The 18,155-nt window shown below is 37.8% G+C and overlaps 1 protein-coding gene across 1 annotated transcript in view; it reads left to right on the top strand.

Moving 5' to 3' along the window:
* The window catches only part of LOC113078394 (protein FAM19A2-like), a 68,279-nt gene that overhangs the window by 29,776 nt on the left and 20,348 nt on the right, over nucleotides 1-18,155 (top strand). Inside the window, exon 2 of the mRNA XM_026250727.1 lies at nucleotides 11,551-11,663. Within this exon, the coding sequence (XP_026106512.1) occupies nucleotides 11,552-11,663 (112 nt within the window). The 5' untranslated portion in view covers nucleotide 11,551. The remainder of the gene's footprint in view (nucleotides 1-11,550; nucleotides 11,664-18,155) is intronic.

Here is an 18,155-nt window from a genome sequence, read left to right as displayed (position 1 = left end):
TAATAACCTCTAGGGCTGTCACTTTTAGTTCGAAAATCGATTGCACAATCGATCGGACCAACCAAAAAAAGTTTCGAAAATGAAAATAGGGAATCGATTTTAGCCAAATATGTAGGCTACACTATTAATTTTAAAATAAAAAAAAAATATACATGTAACAAAATTCACAAACAAGCAGAAAAAGAAAATAAAGAATTCCGAAAGTGCAGTATGCCTTGCGAAAGCTAGACAGAAAATACCAGCAATTTTGCGCCTATAAGACCTCACATTTTTTTTGAAAAGTTGTTTGAAATGGATTGAATCATTATTTAAAATAATCTTGGAGATTTTTGAATTGCCTAAATCATAAATGCAGCCGAGTTGAAGCCTGCAGTGATGTTTTTCTTTTGTTATGGCAGCTGTCCCCTCTGCAAAGGCTATATATTTTTTCGAGAACGTTGCACTTCTGTTGCTGTTTGTTATTCTGCACGAAACTTCATGCCAATAAATAAGAAATATTGCAGACTTGTGCGTTTCCAGTGCTCTCTTTACGTTCGTCCGTTATTTGATGTTGAAAAAGGAAACGTCTTTTTTTTTAGACATGGAAAATCGATTTTACAATCGATTCAATGAACAGTGACAGCACTAATAACCACTCTCCTACACTGTTTCTTTATTTGTTTTAATATTTACCCGTTTATGGATAAGTATACATATAAACCGCTGTGCTGCGCTGCTCATATTTATCACGAAAAAAAAAAAAAAAAAAGCCCCAAAACAGGTTGCCTGTGGATGAGTCTCCAAATTTCATTCGGATTGAGCTCAGTCGGATCGATTACGGTGTTTATATTAACGTTTTTCAGTCCAATTGAGCCGTCAGTCCGATTACAAATGGATTATTTTGGGTGCATGTAAACGTAGCCAATGTATCGTCACAAGCCGCAGGGTTTAATTAGGTTTTGTTTGTGTATGTTTTTTTGACTCTCAAAGTTGTGATTTCCATTCACTTCCATTATATAATTGGCAGGCTGCAATGGTATTAGTTAAAAATCTTTGTTTGTGTTCTGCTGTTGGCAAAGCAATATTTTTATTTATTTAATTTAAGCTAGACCATTACCAGCCTGGAAACTCAGAGTGGACCTTCTAGACCAGCTATTTGCTACTTGTTCATGCATTCATTTTTGTGTATTTTCCTTAACAGCTATGTTTGTTTTAAGTATAATGACTGACATTGTAGAGTCCTAATGAGTATTTCTTGAAGCGTGACTTAGGAAGTCTTCCATTCTGTTATCCAGGAGCTTCTCTCCTTCTCTGGCTCTGCTCTCCTGTCTAGTGTCGATGTCCTCGCAGCATTTTTCTCATTTTTAATTGGTTGTCATTTCTGGTGCCAGTGTGTGATTGAGATCAGGTGTGTGTGGGTGGGATTAAACGGCTGATGTAAACCATCATATTTATTGCTGGCCAGGTTTGACCACCTGTTCGGTCCACTGGCACAGAAAACGAGTTCAGATCTTCATCAGATGCCCGTTACCTGACAGAATGTGCCACATGACAGAGAAGGGATGCCAACTCATGGTCATTATTTTCACCAGCATTGTCTCTGCCAGCCACAGTGGCCACGAACACCTATCAGACAAATAAAAATATCCCTGTGAAAAAAAAAAAATCCTCCACCCACTCTCTCTCTCCACTCGCTCTTTCTCATTCTAGTGAGTTGGTTCTAGAGTTGGTTCAGTCGGAGGCTGATATCCGCCAGTGTGTTGGACATGATTTGTGGCCATTTGAGTAAACTGATACACACTTACTGATCTTATCAACCCACAACCGAGACATTGGGTTTTAGTGTAGGGGTCATACAGATTACACACACATACACAGATAAAGACCCAGGAGTTTCATAAAAGCTTCTTTCTTATAAGAGAAAACTCAACAGATTTTTCTTCTACTATTTTGAGACATGTTCTCTTCTGAAACCCAATTTGAGGTATAACAGTATGGACTGGGCAGCTGTGAGAGTTTGGAGTCTGTTGATTTGTCCTGTGTGGATTAGTATTGCTTGTCCACTGAATTTGAAAAATTGCGTTACACTGTAACTATATAATTGATATTGTACATGTGCTATCTATTGCAAACTTTATATTTGTGATGTATTAATGTCACATTCTGCTCATTTAAACGTCACCAAAGGAGTATTATATAGATTAGAAAACATTACTAATATTTAAATTGTTTAGGAAGTAATTTTCGCAGTTTCACCATGTTTGCTATTGTTTGGTGTTGTTGTCAGAAAAAGTGTGTTTAGGTGAATTTATAGCAGTCATGGAATTATTTGTAGTTTGTGGGAAGTCGTGGCCTAATGGTTAGTGAGTCAGACTTGCAATTGAAGAGTTGTGAGTTCGAGTCTCAGGCCGGCAGGAATTGTAGGTGGGGGGAGTGCATGTACAGTTTTCTCTCCACCTTCAATACCACGACTTAGGTGCCCTTGAGCAAGGCACTGAACCCCCAACTGCTCCCCGGGCGCTGCAGCATAAATGGCTTCCCACTGCTCCTGGTGTGTGTCCACGGTGTGTTTTTCAAACACTTCGATGTCAAGGATACACAATATAGCCTACTGTTAATATAAAAATATTAATATTTAGTGTTGTCACGATACCAAAATTTCGGTACCAATCCCAGTAAGAATCCATCCATGATGTTGTTTATGTATTTATGTCCTCATTGAGAAGGCAGATGCTGAAATTACTGCAAGCGTCACATGCTTCAGTCCATGTAGTAAACAAACCCGCACGTCTCTGCCATTCATTCATTCACACAGAGAACATGAACATGTGCAGAACATGCAGGATTCATATTTCAACCATCTTTTGCGGCTTAACATTTACAGATACTGGTCCATATGAAGATTTGATTTGATTAATTTATGCTAACTTCGACAAATTCCGTGACTGTCCATATTAAAATGTAAGTTTCATTTTCATGACTGGGTTTTGAGATTCGGTCCGTGTTTTCTGCTTTGCGGAAATCATAGCGCTGTATGCGCCAAGAACCGGTTTGACCGGGCACTCGTTACCACCGGTACTTAAAGAAACCTGGTCATTTTTTTAGTACCAACCTGGTACTGAAGTACCGGGTCTTTTGACAACACTATTAATATTATTGTCACGCCCCTGGACTCATTATGTTGTGTTTTCCCTCCATGTTGATTGTCTCATTCCATGCACTTGTGTTTAGTAATTATTGGGTCTGGGTCTGTTTGTCCTTTGTTGGGTCTACTTCGTCCATACTTGTTGGATATTCTGTGTTAACATTTGCCCGAGCCCATCACTGATGGAGGCTCCTCCCCCAGCAGCTAAGGGTGAGCTGAATATGGCGTGGCAAAAGAACCAAAATGAGGAGGAGGTTCTCATTAACTGGGAATCTGATCTGGAGCTCGAAGTGCTCCCTCTCCTCTCTCTGGTGTCTCCACTGGTCTCGTCCAGCCCTCCTTAGCCCTTGAATCGCCTCGTCCAGCCCTGAGGGAGCTTCCGATTCTCCAGTGCCTGCTCCTAGAAAGTGTTCTCCAGTGCCTGCTCCTAGAATGTGCCCTCCAGTAATCGCTCCTTGAAATTGCCCAACATCTGACCCGCTCAAGCCTCCTCCACCACTGTGATCTGGCAGCCCCTCTGCTCACCCTCAGCCCACCATCATTGAGGTGTGAGCCCAGCAGGACTGCAGTCCTCCAGCATCACCAGAGTCAGAGTCTCCCTCAACTCCGCTTTGGCCCATTGACCCATCGGCTCCACCATGGCCCAGCAGTCCACAAGCTCCCTTGTCCCTCCGGCTCCACCTTGGTCTGACGTTGACCATCCTGCACCTCAGGACCCCACTTCTCCTGCTTCACCTCGGCCCTCTGGCTCTGTCAGGCTCCTTCACCCCCTCGGCTTCACCTCAGTCCTCTGTTGCTCCGGCTCCACCGCAGCCTCCCGGATCCACATCGAACACCGGCGCCATCAGTTCCATCTAGGACCTCCGGATCTTCCCTGTCACCCTTGATCTACAGCTCTCCATCTCCGACCATGGGCTCCTCCACCACCTGCTCTGCCAACGTTGGTCGGCCCCCTGGAGTTGGCAGCCACTCCTCCTCAGTGGCTTCTCCCTTCATTGGCTCCACTATGGGACGCTGTTGTGGCTGTGTCCTGGCTTCTGCTGGGCTGCTTCTGCTCCAAGCTCCTCCTGTCTCCGCCCCGGCTCTTCCCTCCATCATCTCCTTCATGGACTCTGTCTGCCGGCCATCTCCCGGGTGTCTGTTCTCCACCGGGACCTATGCCTTGGTTCCCAACCATTCCGCCCCTCTGTTGTTCTAAGGTGCAAGGTCGCACCTACCGGGAGGGGGAGGTAATGTCATGCCTCTGGACTCATTATGTTTTGTTTTCCCTCCATGTGTTCTGTGTCCTATATTGATTGTCTCATTCCATGTACTTGTGTTTTGTAACTATCCCTAGTCTTTGCGTCTCTCCTCTGTCGGGTCTACTTCGTCCATACTTGTTGAATGTTCTCTGTTACCGTTGTGGATTATCCCTGTGATTCCTGGATTAAAGACTTTTGCTTGTAGTCCACATTTCTCTCTCGTTCCTCTTGCAGCGAAGTGTGAAAAATGTAAATGCTAGATGTTTTATTTGTATTTTTAAAAATGTAACTGTATTTAAAGCAAATTTTAAATATAATTTAAAAAATACTTACGTATTACAATAAATGCTATTTAGTTTATTCAAACAAATATTTTTCTAAAGTAATCTAATCAGTGTTTATGAAAGAGGTGTATGTCTTTTTAAAATGCATGTTAATCATTTTAATTAAATACCTTAAATTATGTTAACTTGTTAACATAATGTTACTCTCATTTTTTCCGCAGATTGATTGCACCGCCCTGTGGCATTTTCAGTTCGAAAACCTCTGCTGTAGCACTTCTATGGCTTTGTAGACAGTGAAAATATTGTCAGGTCAGGTAAAAACCTGAACTACTAAATATTTAATCAGGCAGGTAACTTAAAAACAAATTTTTATTTACCAGCATAACCTGACATGTCAGTATTGATTACTGCACATTAAGCTTCAGAGCTTCTCAACTTATGCATTGTTCATTGATTTTAAAGACTGATGATAGATAAAAAAATAAAACATTTATGAGTGCTGATGCATTAATATCTTCAGGCCTTCTACTGCAGCCCTGTGTTCAGATATGCAGATTGTTCCTTTAGGGGAGAGAGAGGGAGAAAGGGAGAGTAGAGGGAGAACAGTAGAACTACAAACACATTAATTTTATAGTGCACAAAGCAGCACAGCTACCAGCCTGCAGCATTTGTTACAGGACTGGAAAACCTGTCTGAATAGAAGCAGGAAGGGAAGATGAAAGGGGCTTTAGGTGATTGGGTGAATATTCTTTGATGCCTTTTGGTCTGTCGGTCATAATGAGGTCTACAATGCAAAAGTTGTATGGATATTTGTGTGTTTATTTTTTGTGTTGATTTGTAGCTAGTGTTTGAACTTGAAACGTTACGAGAAATGATGAGAGCTCTCTGAAATGGTAAGATTGTTTCAGTCTTGGCAAACCAAACCATTAGGCCATGGTTTAAAATACTGAATGAGAAATAGAGAGACAGAAAGAGAGAGAGGTTTGATGTGGACATCTACTGTACTTGGGGAGAAACTGAAACAGAAATGTCTGCGTGTGATGATGTCACCATCTGCAAAAAGTCCAGTGGGACTAATTAAATGAATGGAACTGAGACTCCTGCCTCTCTCTCTCTCTCTCTCTCTCTCTCTCTAAATGTTTAAGATGCAGCTGCTGTACTGTGAAACACTAACTGGGTTAAAAAAACCTCACTGCAAGTATACCTGCCCCTCACACTTCAAATATGGCTATTATACTTTTGAATGGGTGCCATCTTACCTCTCAAATAGCCTACAACTATCACAATATAAACTTGTATCTCTAAAATACTGTAGCTCTATCTATGACTCTCAAAATACCACCTTTAACATTCAAATACTGCCCTCTTATTCCTGAAATACTGTCCTGTACTGCAATACTGTGCTATATCTTTGAAATTCTGCCGCTGTATCTCTGAAATATAGCCGACCTCTGAAATGCAGTACTGCTGCTCTGTTTCTGAAATTATGTCTGAAATACTGCTGTGCATTTTCTAAATATTGCCTTATACCTTTGACATTCTGCTGCTCTTGTGCTCTATTTATGTGATATTGTTCTATACCTTTAAAATACTACTGCTGTATCTCTGAAATACTGTCATATACCTCTGAAATATTGTTCTATACAATACTGATGCGCTTTCTGAAAGTTCTGCTCTATTTCTGTTGTTAAATACTGTTGTACATCTGTACAATTCTGCTGCTCTCTGTCAGAAAATACTGTTGTTCTATCTCTGACCTATACTGCTCCTTTCATGGATTTTTTTATTTATTTTTTTGTCTCTGAATGCTTTATACAAATATCTAATCTTAAACCCTTTTACTCTCAAATACTGCACTTGCTCCTCTGTCACATCAGTTCTCTATTTTCTCCATTACACTACAAACTTTTTAACACTCAAATTCTGCCATTGTAAGAAATACTGCCCCTTCTATTATTAATACAGCCTTACAACTCTAAAATACTGCTACTTTACTTTGTATTACCAAAATACTTATGATTGAGTGCATTTGTGGTTGCAAATGAACAATTAATTCATTCTTTTGGATACAGGAAAAGGTGTGTGAAGTGTTTTACTGAATCATTTGATCAGAAAGATGTTTTTCCAATGAACACATCCAACCATTCTCTCTCTCCTTTCTTTCACTTTTACAGTCTCATTTCTTGTATGCTTTTTGGCTTGAAAAATAACAGTATATTTGATGCAGCTGCAGGCTGAAAAGTAAATAATTGAAAAAAGGGAGGAAAAACATAAAAATAAAAAGGGTATGTTGGCACCAATAGCCTTGTGATTAGTGCATTGACATATTGACTGTGCTCATGGTGAAATGAGTTTGATTCCCGTCTCAAGGTCCTTTGCTGATCCCATCTCCTCCCAAAAAGAAGTAAAAGTAAAAAAGGCATATACAACTACAGTAAAAATATATATAAATTTACATCCGTTTGAAACTCTTTGCCCTTTTCTGACATAAACTAAATAGCTAGCAATTAAAGTCTTGCTAGAGATTAAGCTTGACTGGAATTAGTGCAGAGACATGTTGATGATGCTAGCCAGTGGGTGTTTGGCAGTGTTTACTGAGAGTTCCTAAAGAACTAGTGAACACACAGCGGAAGTTTAGCCATCTAAAGAAGAGCAGCGAGAGCAAACCCAGATATACACACACTCAACCCAACACACACAATGCACTTCTTCTGTGTGATCAGCCTGTTGAAATTCCAAAAAAGACAACATTAGAGTGTGTAATGAATCTCATTGCTTATTATTTTGCTGATTACAGTCTAAATTGACTCTGATTTGCATCTGTGTATACAGTAGTACATAATAAAATGTTAATGTTGATGTATTTTATATTAAAATACTTCTATCTCAGCTTATTGACTGCAAGTAAACCCAAAAAAGGCTTAAGCTTTGATGAATGTCTGTTTGTCTAAACAATGAGGAGATGTGAGTCTTTGGGAAAACGGTTCGGTTTGGTGCCACTGGTGGTGCAGAAATAACACACAGCAGATTTCTGTGAGAATATGATGTGAGAATATAAATGACAGCAGCAGTATCCTTTTGTGTGTTCATGGTCATCCACCTGCAAATGGTAAAACTCCCTCCAGGCAGGGGTTTTCCTGGCTAGCCCTCAGCTTTAACAGGAGAGATTTCTAGTGAGCACTGCTGGTTGAAAGATAATTAGTACGCTAAATCTGCATAATTTGACACATCCCAGGGCGACTCATAGACTTCACTGAGCCAGGCAGACTATTTCCAAAACACCGTTTTATGTTGGTTGTGTCTCTTTCTTCCACACACGTCTAACATTTCTATTTTTCCCACACAAAATCTATCTTTTTCAATCTGCTGAATAACTATATGTGTCTAGAGTATGTGTGTGTTGTTCTATATGAGTTAAAAAAAGAGGCAAATTCATTATTAAACTGATACTAATCAGAAAAGCAACTAACAGGCCTCCATTACCAAACTGCAGGGGGGAATAACAGGGGAGAGTTCACTAAGAATGAACTGTGCCCAGTAGTAATGTCATTTATTTTTGCATGCTGTTTGTGTTGTGTTAGTACCCAATTCACTAAATGAATTATGCAAATCAGGTAACAGTGCAAACATGCCCCAAAATTAGTGCTGAATGCAATTTGCACAGTGCAATTCCCCATTTTGCAGACAGGTTGTGTATGCTAGATTGTGGAGGATTGCAGAAACTACTGTGCAGCATTGCTCCAATGCAGTCCAGGCACCTGAATCAGCTCTTTAGAACGCAGATTCTCATCAATGCATTGTTTTTGGATATGTGCCCCGTTATAACACTTTTCTTTATCATTTGATCATCATTGGATGAGGTACTGCTGTCATGATCAATAGAACATGTACACAAACTTCTCTTATTGTCAGTCATCTGGAATCCCATCGTACTCTTTCTGCTATGCAGTCTGGTTTCCGTGCTGGTCATGGCTGCACCACGGCTACCCTAAAGGTTCTGAATGACATTATAGCCGCCATTGATAAAAAGCAATACTGTGCAGCCGTTTACATCGACCTGTCCAAGGCTTTTGATTCGGTTAATCACTGTGTTCTCATCAGCCGACTCAATAGCCTGGGCTTCTCCCATGATTGCCTTGCCTGGTTTTCCAACTATCTCTCCGACAGGGTCCAGCGTGTTAAATCGGAGGGCTTGTTGTCGGGACCCATGCCTGTCTCTATGGGGGTACCACAGGGCTTGATTCTCGGGCCGACTCTATTCTCCCTCTACATCAATGATGTGGCTCTTGCTGCTGGTGACTCTCAGATTCATCTTTATGCAGATGATACCATCCTGTACAAGTCAGGCCCTTCGTTAGATACTGTGCTTAAAAATCTTCAGGAGAGTTTCAATTCTATTCAATATTCCTTTCAAAATCTTCAGTTATTATTAAATTCTGGTAAAACTAAGTGTATGCTTTTCAATCGTTCGCTGCCAATACCTGCTTGTCTACCTAACATCACCACGCTGGATGGGTCTGAGTTAGAATATGTTGATACATATAAATATCTAGGTGTCTTGTTAGACAGTTCTCTCTCCTTCCAGCCACACATTAACAAACTAAGATCTATAATTAAATCCAGAATTGGTTTTCTTTTCCGCAACAGGGCCTCTTTTACTTATGCTGCCAAACTGGCTTTGGTGAAAATGACTATCATTCCAATGTTTGACTTTGGTGATGTTATTTATAGAACTGCCCCAAATTTTCTGCTGAAAAAACTGGACGTGATCTATCATAGTGTCATACGTTTTGTTACAAATGCTCCTTACAACACCCACCACTGCGAGCTTTATGCATTAGTTGGTTGGCCGTCATTAACTATGCGACGTTTAACTCATTGGTACCAACTTATTTACAAGTCTTTGCTTGGTAAAGTCCCGCTGTATTTAAGTTGTCTAGTTACTATTGCTGTACCTACTCGCAGTCTACGATCTAGTAGGTATATTGCCTTAGTCACCCCGAAAGTCTGCACAACATTCGGCCGCCAATCCTTCCAGTTTGCAGCCGCCAATGACTGGAATGGATTACAAAAAACCTTAAAACTTGAAACACTCATATCACCAGTTGCTTTTAAATTACTCCTTTCTGAACATCTGACCGATCTTTGTACTTGTTAATTGTCTTCAATTCTTCTCTCCTTTATGCTATGTCCGCATTGCACAGTGGACTTTTTTTCACATGCACTACTGTCATACCTGCTGAGTTTCTTGTATTATTATTATTGCTCAGATATATATATATATTTTTTTTTTAAATGCTCCTTTCCATAATTGCGGTCATACAATCCATGCACTTAAATGATATATCGGTTAGATAGATTTTTAATAAGATACACCTTATATATTCAGTAAAATTATTTATTTGTTTTTTTTTATCTTAAAATATTTTCGCTATGTCCTAATATGTCTTAATTATGTTGCTTAACAGACTCACATATATCTTATCCTGTTTTTTGATACCCGGTATTGCCTTCTTGTGTTTTACTGTAATTTTATAAATTTGCACTCCTGTGTTCTGTGTATTTATTATGTAACACTATGTTGTCTTGCACATGTTTCGCGTTATCTTGGCCAGGTCGCCGTTGTAAATGAGAATTTGTTCTCAATTGGCCTACCTGGTAAAATAAAGGTTAAATAAAAAAATTAAAAAAAATTGTAAGAGAATTCTGCTAACCAACCGTCTGTTTTCCACAGAAGTATACATGATAAAAGTGTGCTCTTATTGGTTGGCTGATACTATTAAATGCTCTCACATGATTCTGAACTTCCTCTCAGAAGTGTTATATAGAATTATCGACTAAAGCTTACGGTAATAGCATAAGCACACAGTTGCACACATGCATATTTAGAGTTCATTTGCACCGTTTACCTTTCAGATGTCAGTACATTGTAAATGAATGATCTGCTTTCATTTTCTCTCCAAATGAAATGCTTAAATATGTCTGTGTGAGATAAAAGAATTGGGGAAAAAAGAAGAAAGCTGAGAAGTGCCTTTTTCCTTGCAGAGTCTAAACCAATGGTCTATGTAGTTTTATGATTTAATTTCATTAGACCCGACACAAACATTCCTCAGAAGTGTCAATTATTTTCGGCCAGAGTGTGAATTGTGAGGATGTTTGGAAGGGAACTGACTATGCTAATTAAAGCTTAAACCCCCAATCAACATCATATTCTCAGCAGCTGTCTAATTTTATTTTTTAATAGAAATGAATACTTTTATTGGCAAGAATGCATTAAATTGGTCAAATGTGAGGATAAACAAATCTATTAACAAATATATTTCAAATAAATGCTGTTCTTTTGAACTTTCCATTCATTAGTATCCTGAAAAAAAAAAATGTTTTCCAGAAAAATATTAGCAGCACCGTTACTGTTTTTCAACATAATAATAATGAGATATGTTTCCTGAGCACAAATTTAACATTTCAGCTTTGCCATCATAGGAGTCAATTCTGTTTTATAAATATACAAATAGAAAACAGTTCTTTAAATTGTAATAATATTTCACAGTTTAACTTTTTTTTTTTCTGAATTCTGATTGAATCAATGCATCCAACAAAATCCCCACCTCAAACAAGTAGACAACATTACCAAAATCAGTACCAAAATCAACCACTAGGGTCTCAGGGTGTGCCAGAAAACCCCACCCCACCCACAAAAGCTTACTCTCTCTGTAAGTAATTGTATAATTCAGTGTTTTGGAGCACTCAGCATTGTATCAGAAAACATTTAGGAAGAACATGATGACATTTAGATAGCGCTGGAGGAGAGAATGAGATCCCCTCTAGAAACATGCGGTCTAATAGCCTTTCTGATCAGTGTAATGCTCATGTGCTGATATGCTTTGTGTGTGTGTTTCAGAATGCAGGAGCGGGCAATACAGAGGGTGTGTGTGTGGCTCTTGCTGGTGGTTTTGACCCTTCTGTCTCTCTGGGGTCATCTGTCTGATGCCTCCTCTCACCGCAGTCACATCGGTAAGTCAAGGTCAAGGTTCATTCGGTCAAGCTTGTTGTTATTGTTTTATTTTCATTTCATCCTACAGTGTTGATTATTTTAATGAGCCGTCTCATTAAAAAACAGCTTATGTGAATTGCATGAAGTTAGATTTGGGTCGATATTACCATAAACATTTTCATTCTGTTTTTAAAGATCTGAAGATTGGTTCTTGTGTCTATCTGTTTGTGTTCTTTTTTTTTTTGTTTATGTAACGTTAAAAGCACAAACCAAAGACAGAAAGTAGAGTGTTTTTGTAGACAGCTCAGTGGTAGATGGATGCATAGATCAGCTTAAGGATTACACGACAATGGTGTAGTCAAAAACTGAAACGTTTTTCCCTTGGGTTTTTTAAAAGTTTCATGTTTATACACAACAATGTTTTTTTTCTAAAATGATTTGCATTTACAGATATCTGCAAAAACGACAAAAACATGTACTTCGCCATTGTTTTGTATGTTTGTTCACTTGCCTTTAAAATCAACACATCTAAAGTCTAATCACATCACATCTAAGTCTCATCACATCTAAAATGTACTTTGCACGTGCATGACGTCACTGTTTTCAAATATTCCCATATTGGGTGTTCCCATATACGGAGCTGTTTTCAAAAACTTGAACTTTGTTACCCGTTTTAAAAAATATGCATTTTCAATCCACAAAACGCTGTTGTTGTATAGATGAACAGTCAAAATGCATAAAAAGCATCCCATTTTTGGCTGAAAATGTTGTCGTGTAAACGGCCCCTAAAATAATCTAGAGAATATTCTCTATTTATGACGTTTGAAGACACTGACATCTCTGAGGTCATGTAGAGGCCGCTGCAGAATGTTCCAGTAGAAAGTGATAAATAGTTTATTTGTCATAAGCACTTGTTTCTTTTATAAAGTAAATGAAGATGATTGATTCTGATTTATGCAACTGGCAGTTGCATTGCATTAAAGAAGTACATTTATCAGTTTATGAATTGACCTCATGGCCTTGGTAAAACTACACTTCTGGTTAGACAAACAACACTGCTGTTCAGAAGTTTGGGATTGGTAAGACTTTTTTTTAGTGTTTTGAAAGAAATGTTTTCTGCTCACCAAGGCTGCAAATATTTGTTAAAATATATATAAAACAGCAATACTGTGATTTTTTTTTTACAATTTCAAATAAATATTTATTTTTAAAACATAATTTATGGTAAAGCTGAAATTTCAGCAGCAATTAAATGTTTCAAAAAAGCGTTATTATAATTTTCCAATGATGCAAATAAAATTCAATTCTGCTTTAAAGCAACCCTAAAAAGACAATAGTAAAATTTCAGATGAAATTAGTTTATTGTTGATTCAGTGTAAAGTCCATCAATTTTGGAATGAGTTAAATTTATCTATAATGCAGTTCTCATCCTATAGCATCCATGCAGTCAAAGTCAATAATATTGCCAAATATAAAGTGTCCCCAAATAAGCAAGACAGACGTGTCAGTGGAACCCAAATTTCATTGGTGATACAAATGGAAATATAAAAGTTTTGATGAATTGAGACATTCAAAAGTCTAGCATTTATTTAAAAGGGAAGTCATTGGTAACAGCGTAAAACTCTTTACTGACACTTTGGATCAATTTAAAATGTCCTTGGTGAACATTTTTCTTTTTAAAAAAAGAATTTTTAAATGGTAGTGATTTCTAATGTTTTGTCATTTTCTGTAATCTATTTAACTACCTCAAATGGATAGTTCACACAAAAATGAAAATACCCAGAAAATGTTTTAATTTTAAAATGTCATAATTTACTCACTCTCATATCGTTCCAAACCTGTAAGCATTTCTTTCTTATGTTTAACATTAAACAAGAATTATTTGAAGAATGCTGATAATTAAACAGTTGAGGGTCCCCATTGACTCCCATATTTCTTTCCCTATCATGGAAGTCAACGGGGACCAACAACTGTTTGGTTCTTCAAAACATCTTCTTTTGTGTTCAGCATAAGAAAGAAACTAGTACAGGTTTAGAATGACATGAGTGTGAGTAAATGTTGACAACATTTTTGGATTAACTATTTCTTTAAATCAGTGGTACATCAAAATGCAAGATTTGTTGTTTGTTTATTTTTATACGTTCACCATCTTGCAATATCTACCTGATTTTGTAGACAAGCCGGTGACGCAATGCAGTGTAATTTACTCTCTTTTTTGAGTGTATTTGTCCATTAAATCAAGATGCTATTTTTTTTTTTTAGAAGTGATAAAAATTTTATGAGGAGGGTGATAAACCTGATCATCTTTTCTGACTTGTGCAGTAATTTTAAGGTAATTATCGAGTACTATTAATATGACATGTTTTAAAATGAAACACTTGCTTCTTCCCAGTCTGTTTCTTTTCTTTTGTGGTGAGTAGATTTCACTTCTTGACAACATGACTCACTCTTTGTGTGAACTTCTCTCGTCTGCTGCAGCAGAATGGTGGCTCAGACTATTTTCTGAAGAAGGTGGAGGGGAATATCTGAAAATGTCACATAAGAAATGATTTGTGAATTCATTGCCTTTTATTGTGACGTAAAAAAAATACAGCATATTGCTGGAATTAATTGATGTGGGTCACTAGTCAATAGAATGTCATTAGAAAATAGAATTTGTGGCTTTTCTTGACCACAGTCTTCCATACACATTAGTTCTTTTTTTGATTTGATAAGTAGTCCAGGGGTTAAACGGGTGAGCCAATCAGAGGTGGGAAACAGTTTAGACAATCAGTTAATTACACACTACTGCTAACAGGTCAGAGCAAGGTGACTGATCACACACACACAAACACACACTAAACCACTGGGAGGGAAAAAACTAATAACTCTAAACTCTTCTTCTCTACGAGCAGCAAAAGCTTCAGGGACAATGAGCTAAACGAGAGTGAAGTATTTGTTTCAAACACACACACACATACACAGGGAATATAGAAAGTTTGCTGCTACTGTAGGTCATTCTTTATGAGGCTCATCCTCTCAATAAAACTAATATCCCTGGAGAGAGAAAGACAGAGAGAGAGAGTAAAGGAGGGAGAAGGGCTGCAGAGATCCATTGAAGGGCATAAAGAAGAGAAAGAGAGACAGAGACAGATGAGTGTGTCATGAGATGAAACGCAGGAAGAGACATGGCTCTTGTGGATGACTGCAGTCCTGAGCTCTCCTGCCCTCTCTTTCTCTCTCTTTCTGTGTGTGTGTGTATCCTGTGCCCTTCTGCCCTGTAAAACATGAGTCTCGCTCTGTTTGTCTGACATGTCCTAAACCTGCCCTCCCTAAACAAGACACAGAGGCCCTGTCCAAACTAGTTCAGGTATTTTAAAAACCGCAGATTTTTCTATGCGGTTTAGCCATTCGTCCACATGCAAACATTTTAAAACTCCTGCCAGGGTGAAAATTTTCGTTTTCAGGATTGGCCAACATGGCTTTACAGTTGAGATTATATCGCCACCTGTTGGCTTGGCATGCTATTGACAGTGCTTTATAGCATGCTTTTGTGTTTTCATGTAGACAGAGATTTTTTTTTTTTTTTAATGGGAGGAAAAACTCTTATAAAAATACCAGCATGCACATGGTTATGGCCTGAGACCAGTGACATCAAAACTATGAAGAGAAATAGTACAAATCAGTGGGACGGTGTGTTGCAAGGACAGGGGAAAGAGTTTATAAACGTAGAAGAAGCTTTATGGCCGAACAAAACTGTGGAGGAAAATTCTGAAATCTTCGTTTTAGTGAATTAGCTCATTGGGAAATTCATCAAGATTAAACTGTTCAAAAATAATCAATTTGCAAATTTTAGTTGCTATTTAGCATATTAAAAAATGTTGTAATAGCAAATATTGCTTTTCAAAATTGATATACATGACTCATTGTATTTAATAGTTTAATATGTAGCTCTGGTCTAAAAAAGCTTGTTTTATTGAATTGGTTCAATGGGAACATACAAGTAACTTGTTCAAAAATAATTGATTCACACAGCAATCCATTCACCAAGAAAAAAATACAAATAAAGATGAAGCCCGTGCATCACTTTCAGGTACATTCATAATCCTGTGAAACTTTTTTGCCTGTTGACGTTAATAACGTGTTTTAATGTCGGTAATAATTTCACCATCACCAGCGCATCTAAAATTCTCTGTGAGTTTCCATGTTCCCTTCTGAAAAATGAGCCATGGTTTTACAGGACGATCAAATGTTTAATATTGACCAAACATTTAATTCAAATATCCACTTTATCTTTCATTTTTTCCCCACCTTTGTGTGATAGATGACACAGCCTTTAGAATTTCTTAACAAAAAGCATGTGGTCATCACAACCCTTACAAAGTTAAGTTATATATACATATGATGGAAGGGGCACAACAATACAGTTCTACTTAGGACACCCATTTGTCCAGCAGTGGCCCTGCCTACACACATGCTTTGTTATATTTCAAAGCTGAAGATCTCCCTGGCTATTTAACCAGTATGAGTTTTCAGTATTTGAAAACAGGCCATTTCAGTCTGTCTGAATTTTTTTTTTAAAGAACCTATTCACAATCTCATAACTCCGTTTTGCCTTGAACTCCGTGCATGATTCTCTGATATGTGTTAGCTCTTCCTGTAACCGTTCACAGCCTGTCCAAAGCACCCATATGGCCTGTGAGAGACACAGAAGGAGAATTAAAAATGTGAAATTTTCAAGCACGCTGCTCTGTTTCATCTGTGGCATAAAACATGTAGGTCACACCACCGTCAAACCCTCCCAGAGCTCCCCAGCCTCATTGAGTTTTATTCAACCATCTTTTTTCACCACATTTGGGCTTTAGTGTCGCTATTTTTGAAATCATGTCACTTCGGAAGCAAAGCTATTGTATTCAATTCATTACATAGCAGGAAAGTACTGAAAAATGTTACATTTTCACCAAGATTATTTCAGCAATCTAGTCATATGTCCAGTATTTTTTTGTTTGGGGTAGGTAAGAGTTTTTGATGTGTATATTAATACATTCTTAAGTTCATCAAGGCTGCTTTTATTTAAAATATATCATTACAATTTAAGCAAATTGCTTATTTTAATACATTTTAAATTGTAATTAATTTCTATGATGGCAAAGCTGAATTTTCAGCAGCCGTTATCCTACTTAATTCTTCAGTGTCACATGATCCTTTACATATCCACATTTCTTAATATCAATGTTGTAAATCTTTGTGCAGCTTTATATTTTTGTGGAAACTGTGATGCATTATTTTCAGGATTCTTTGATGACCATAAAGTTCAAAATGATAATTTCTTTAGAGCTTTAGTGTTTTAGTAAATGTGTAGAACAAAACTAGATTGCCCGATTCCTGAATGAATCACTCTTTTGGGTTGTGTTGTTTGATAAACCAGGTATAGAGTCTACTAAATGTTTTAAATCCATTCACAATTGATTTTTAATCTGAATCACACTCTGAGCTCAGAGTGGTTTTTCAGTCTGTAAAACTGTAAGAAGATACTTTAGAAAAGAGAATGAAAAGAGTGACTGGATGAAGTGGAAGATTTATCTATGATCAACTGAAACCACTTAAATAAGCATTAGTATTTATGTTTATTTTTAACATATCAAGTAGTAAAATGTACTAAGTTACGTTTACCATTTAGGGTGCAGTGTATTTTCACAGTTTTACTGTAAAGAATTTTTATGCAACCCTTGTTTCATTAATTATTAGCATTTAGTTTCCTGTTTCATTTAAAGGTACCGTTTTACGCGCTTTTTTGAAGCTTTGATTGTGTTTACAATGGGCAATATAACACGTGTTCATGTTTCGTGTGTAAAAAAACACAGTATTTTTCACACAATTCACCTATCTGTATACTGCTGTTTTCACTGTCACAAAAACGGGCTGATGACTTCCTTGTTCTATGAAGCCTCTCCTTCAGAAATACGTAACGAGTTCTGATTGGGCCAGCGGTTCCTGTGCTGTGATTCAACAGCAGCTGAGAGCAGGCTGCCCTCCTGCTAATGTGATTGGGCTAGAACGCACGTGCTGGAGATGTATTTATAGTCACAGGAGCGTTTTTACTGGCGAGATGCGCATGAAAATCGCATTTGTTTTTTTGCACAGCCCTAACATCTAGTTAACAAAGCTAAACAGCGTTGCCCTTTGTGTAATATGTTACAGAAACTGTTAAACGCACCAACTTAAATAATAAAATACACTTACCAGCTGTGGTCCATAAACAACGCCTTCTCCAGACAAAGAGGGAACTGCTCCATCTTTCAAGAATAATCTTTGTGCAAATCCGGCATTAAACTGATTGAGATTGAGAAAGTTGTCCTCAGCAAGCTGTCCTCAGCAAAATGAGCTGCACATAGTTTTAAATGTGTATTATAATTTTCGGGAACCGAGTTAAACATAAATTGTAACCATTAATCTCAAAGTACAGCGTCCCTGGGAAGCCCAAACAAAGATGATTGGACTCAGAGGTGAAAAAACAGCGTTTCAACGACATG

The sequence above is a fragment of the Carassius auratus genome, unplaced genomic scaffold (assembly GCF_003368295.1).
Source record: "Carassius auratus strain Wakin unplaced genomic scaffold, ASM336829v1 scaf_tig00025657, whole genome shotgun sequence".
NCBI classification, from domain to species: Eukaryota; Metazoa; Chordata; class Actinopteri; order Cypriniformes; family Cyprinidae; genus Carassius; species Carassius auratus.
Note: the sequence above shows the minus strand (reverse complement) of the source record. Positions and strands in the feature narration are given on the sequence as shown.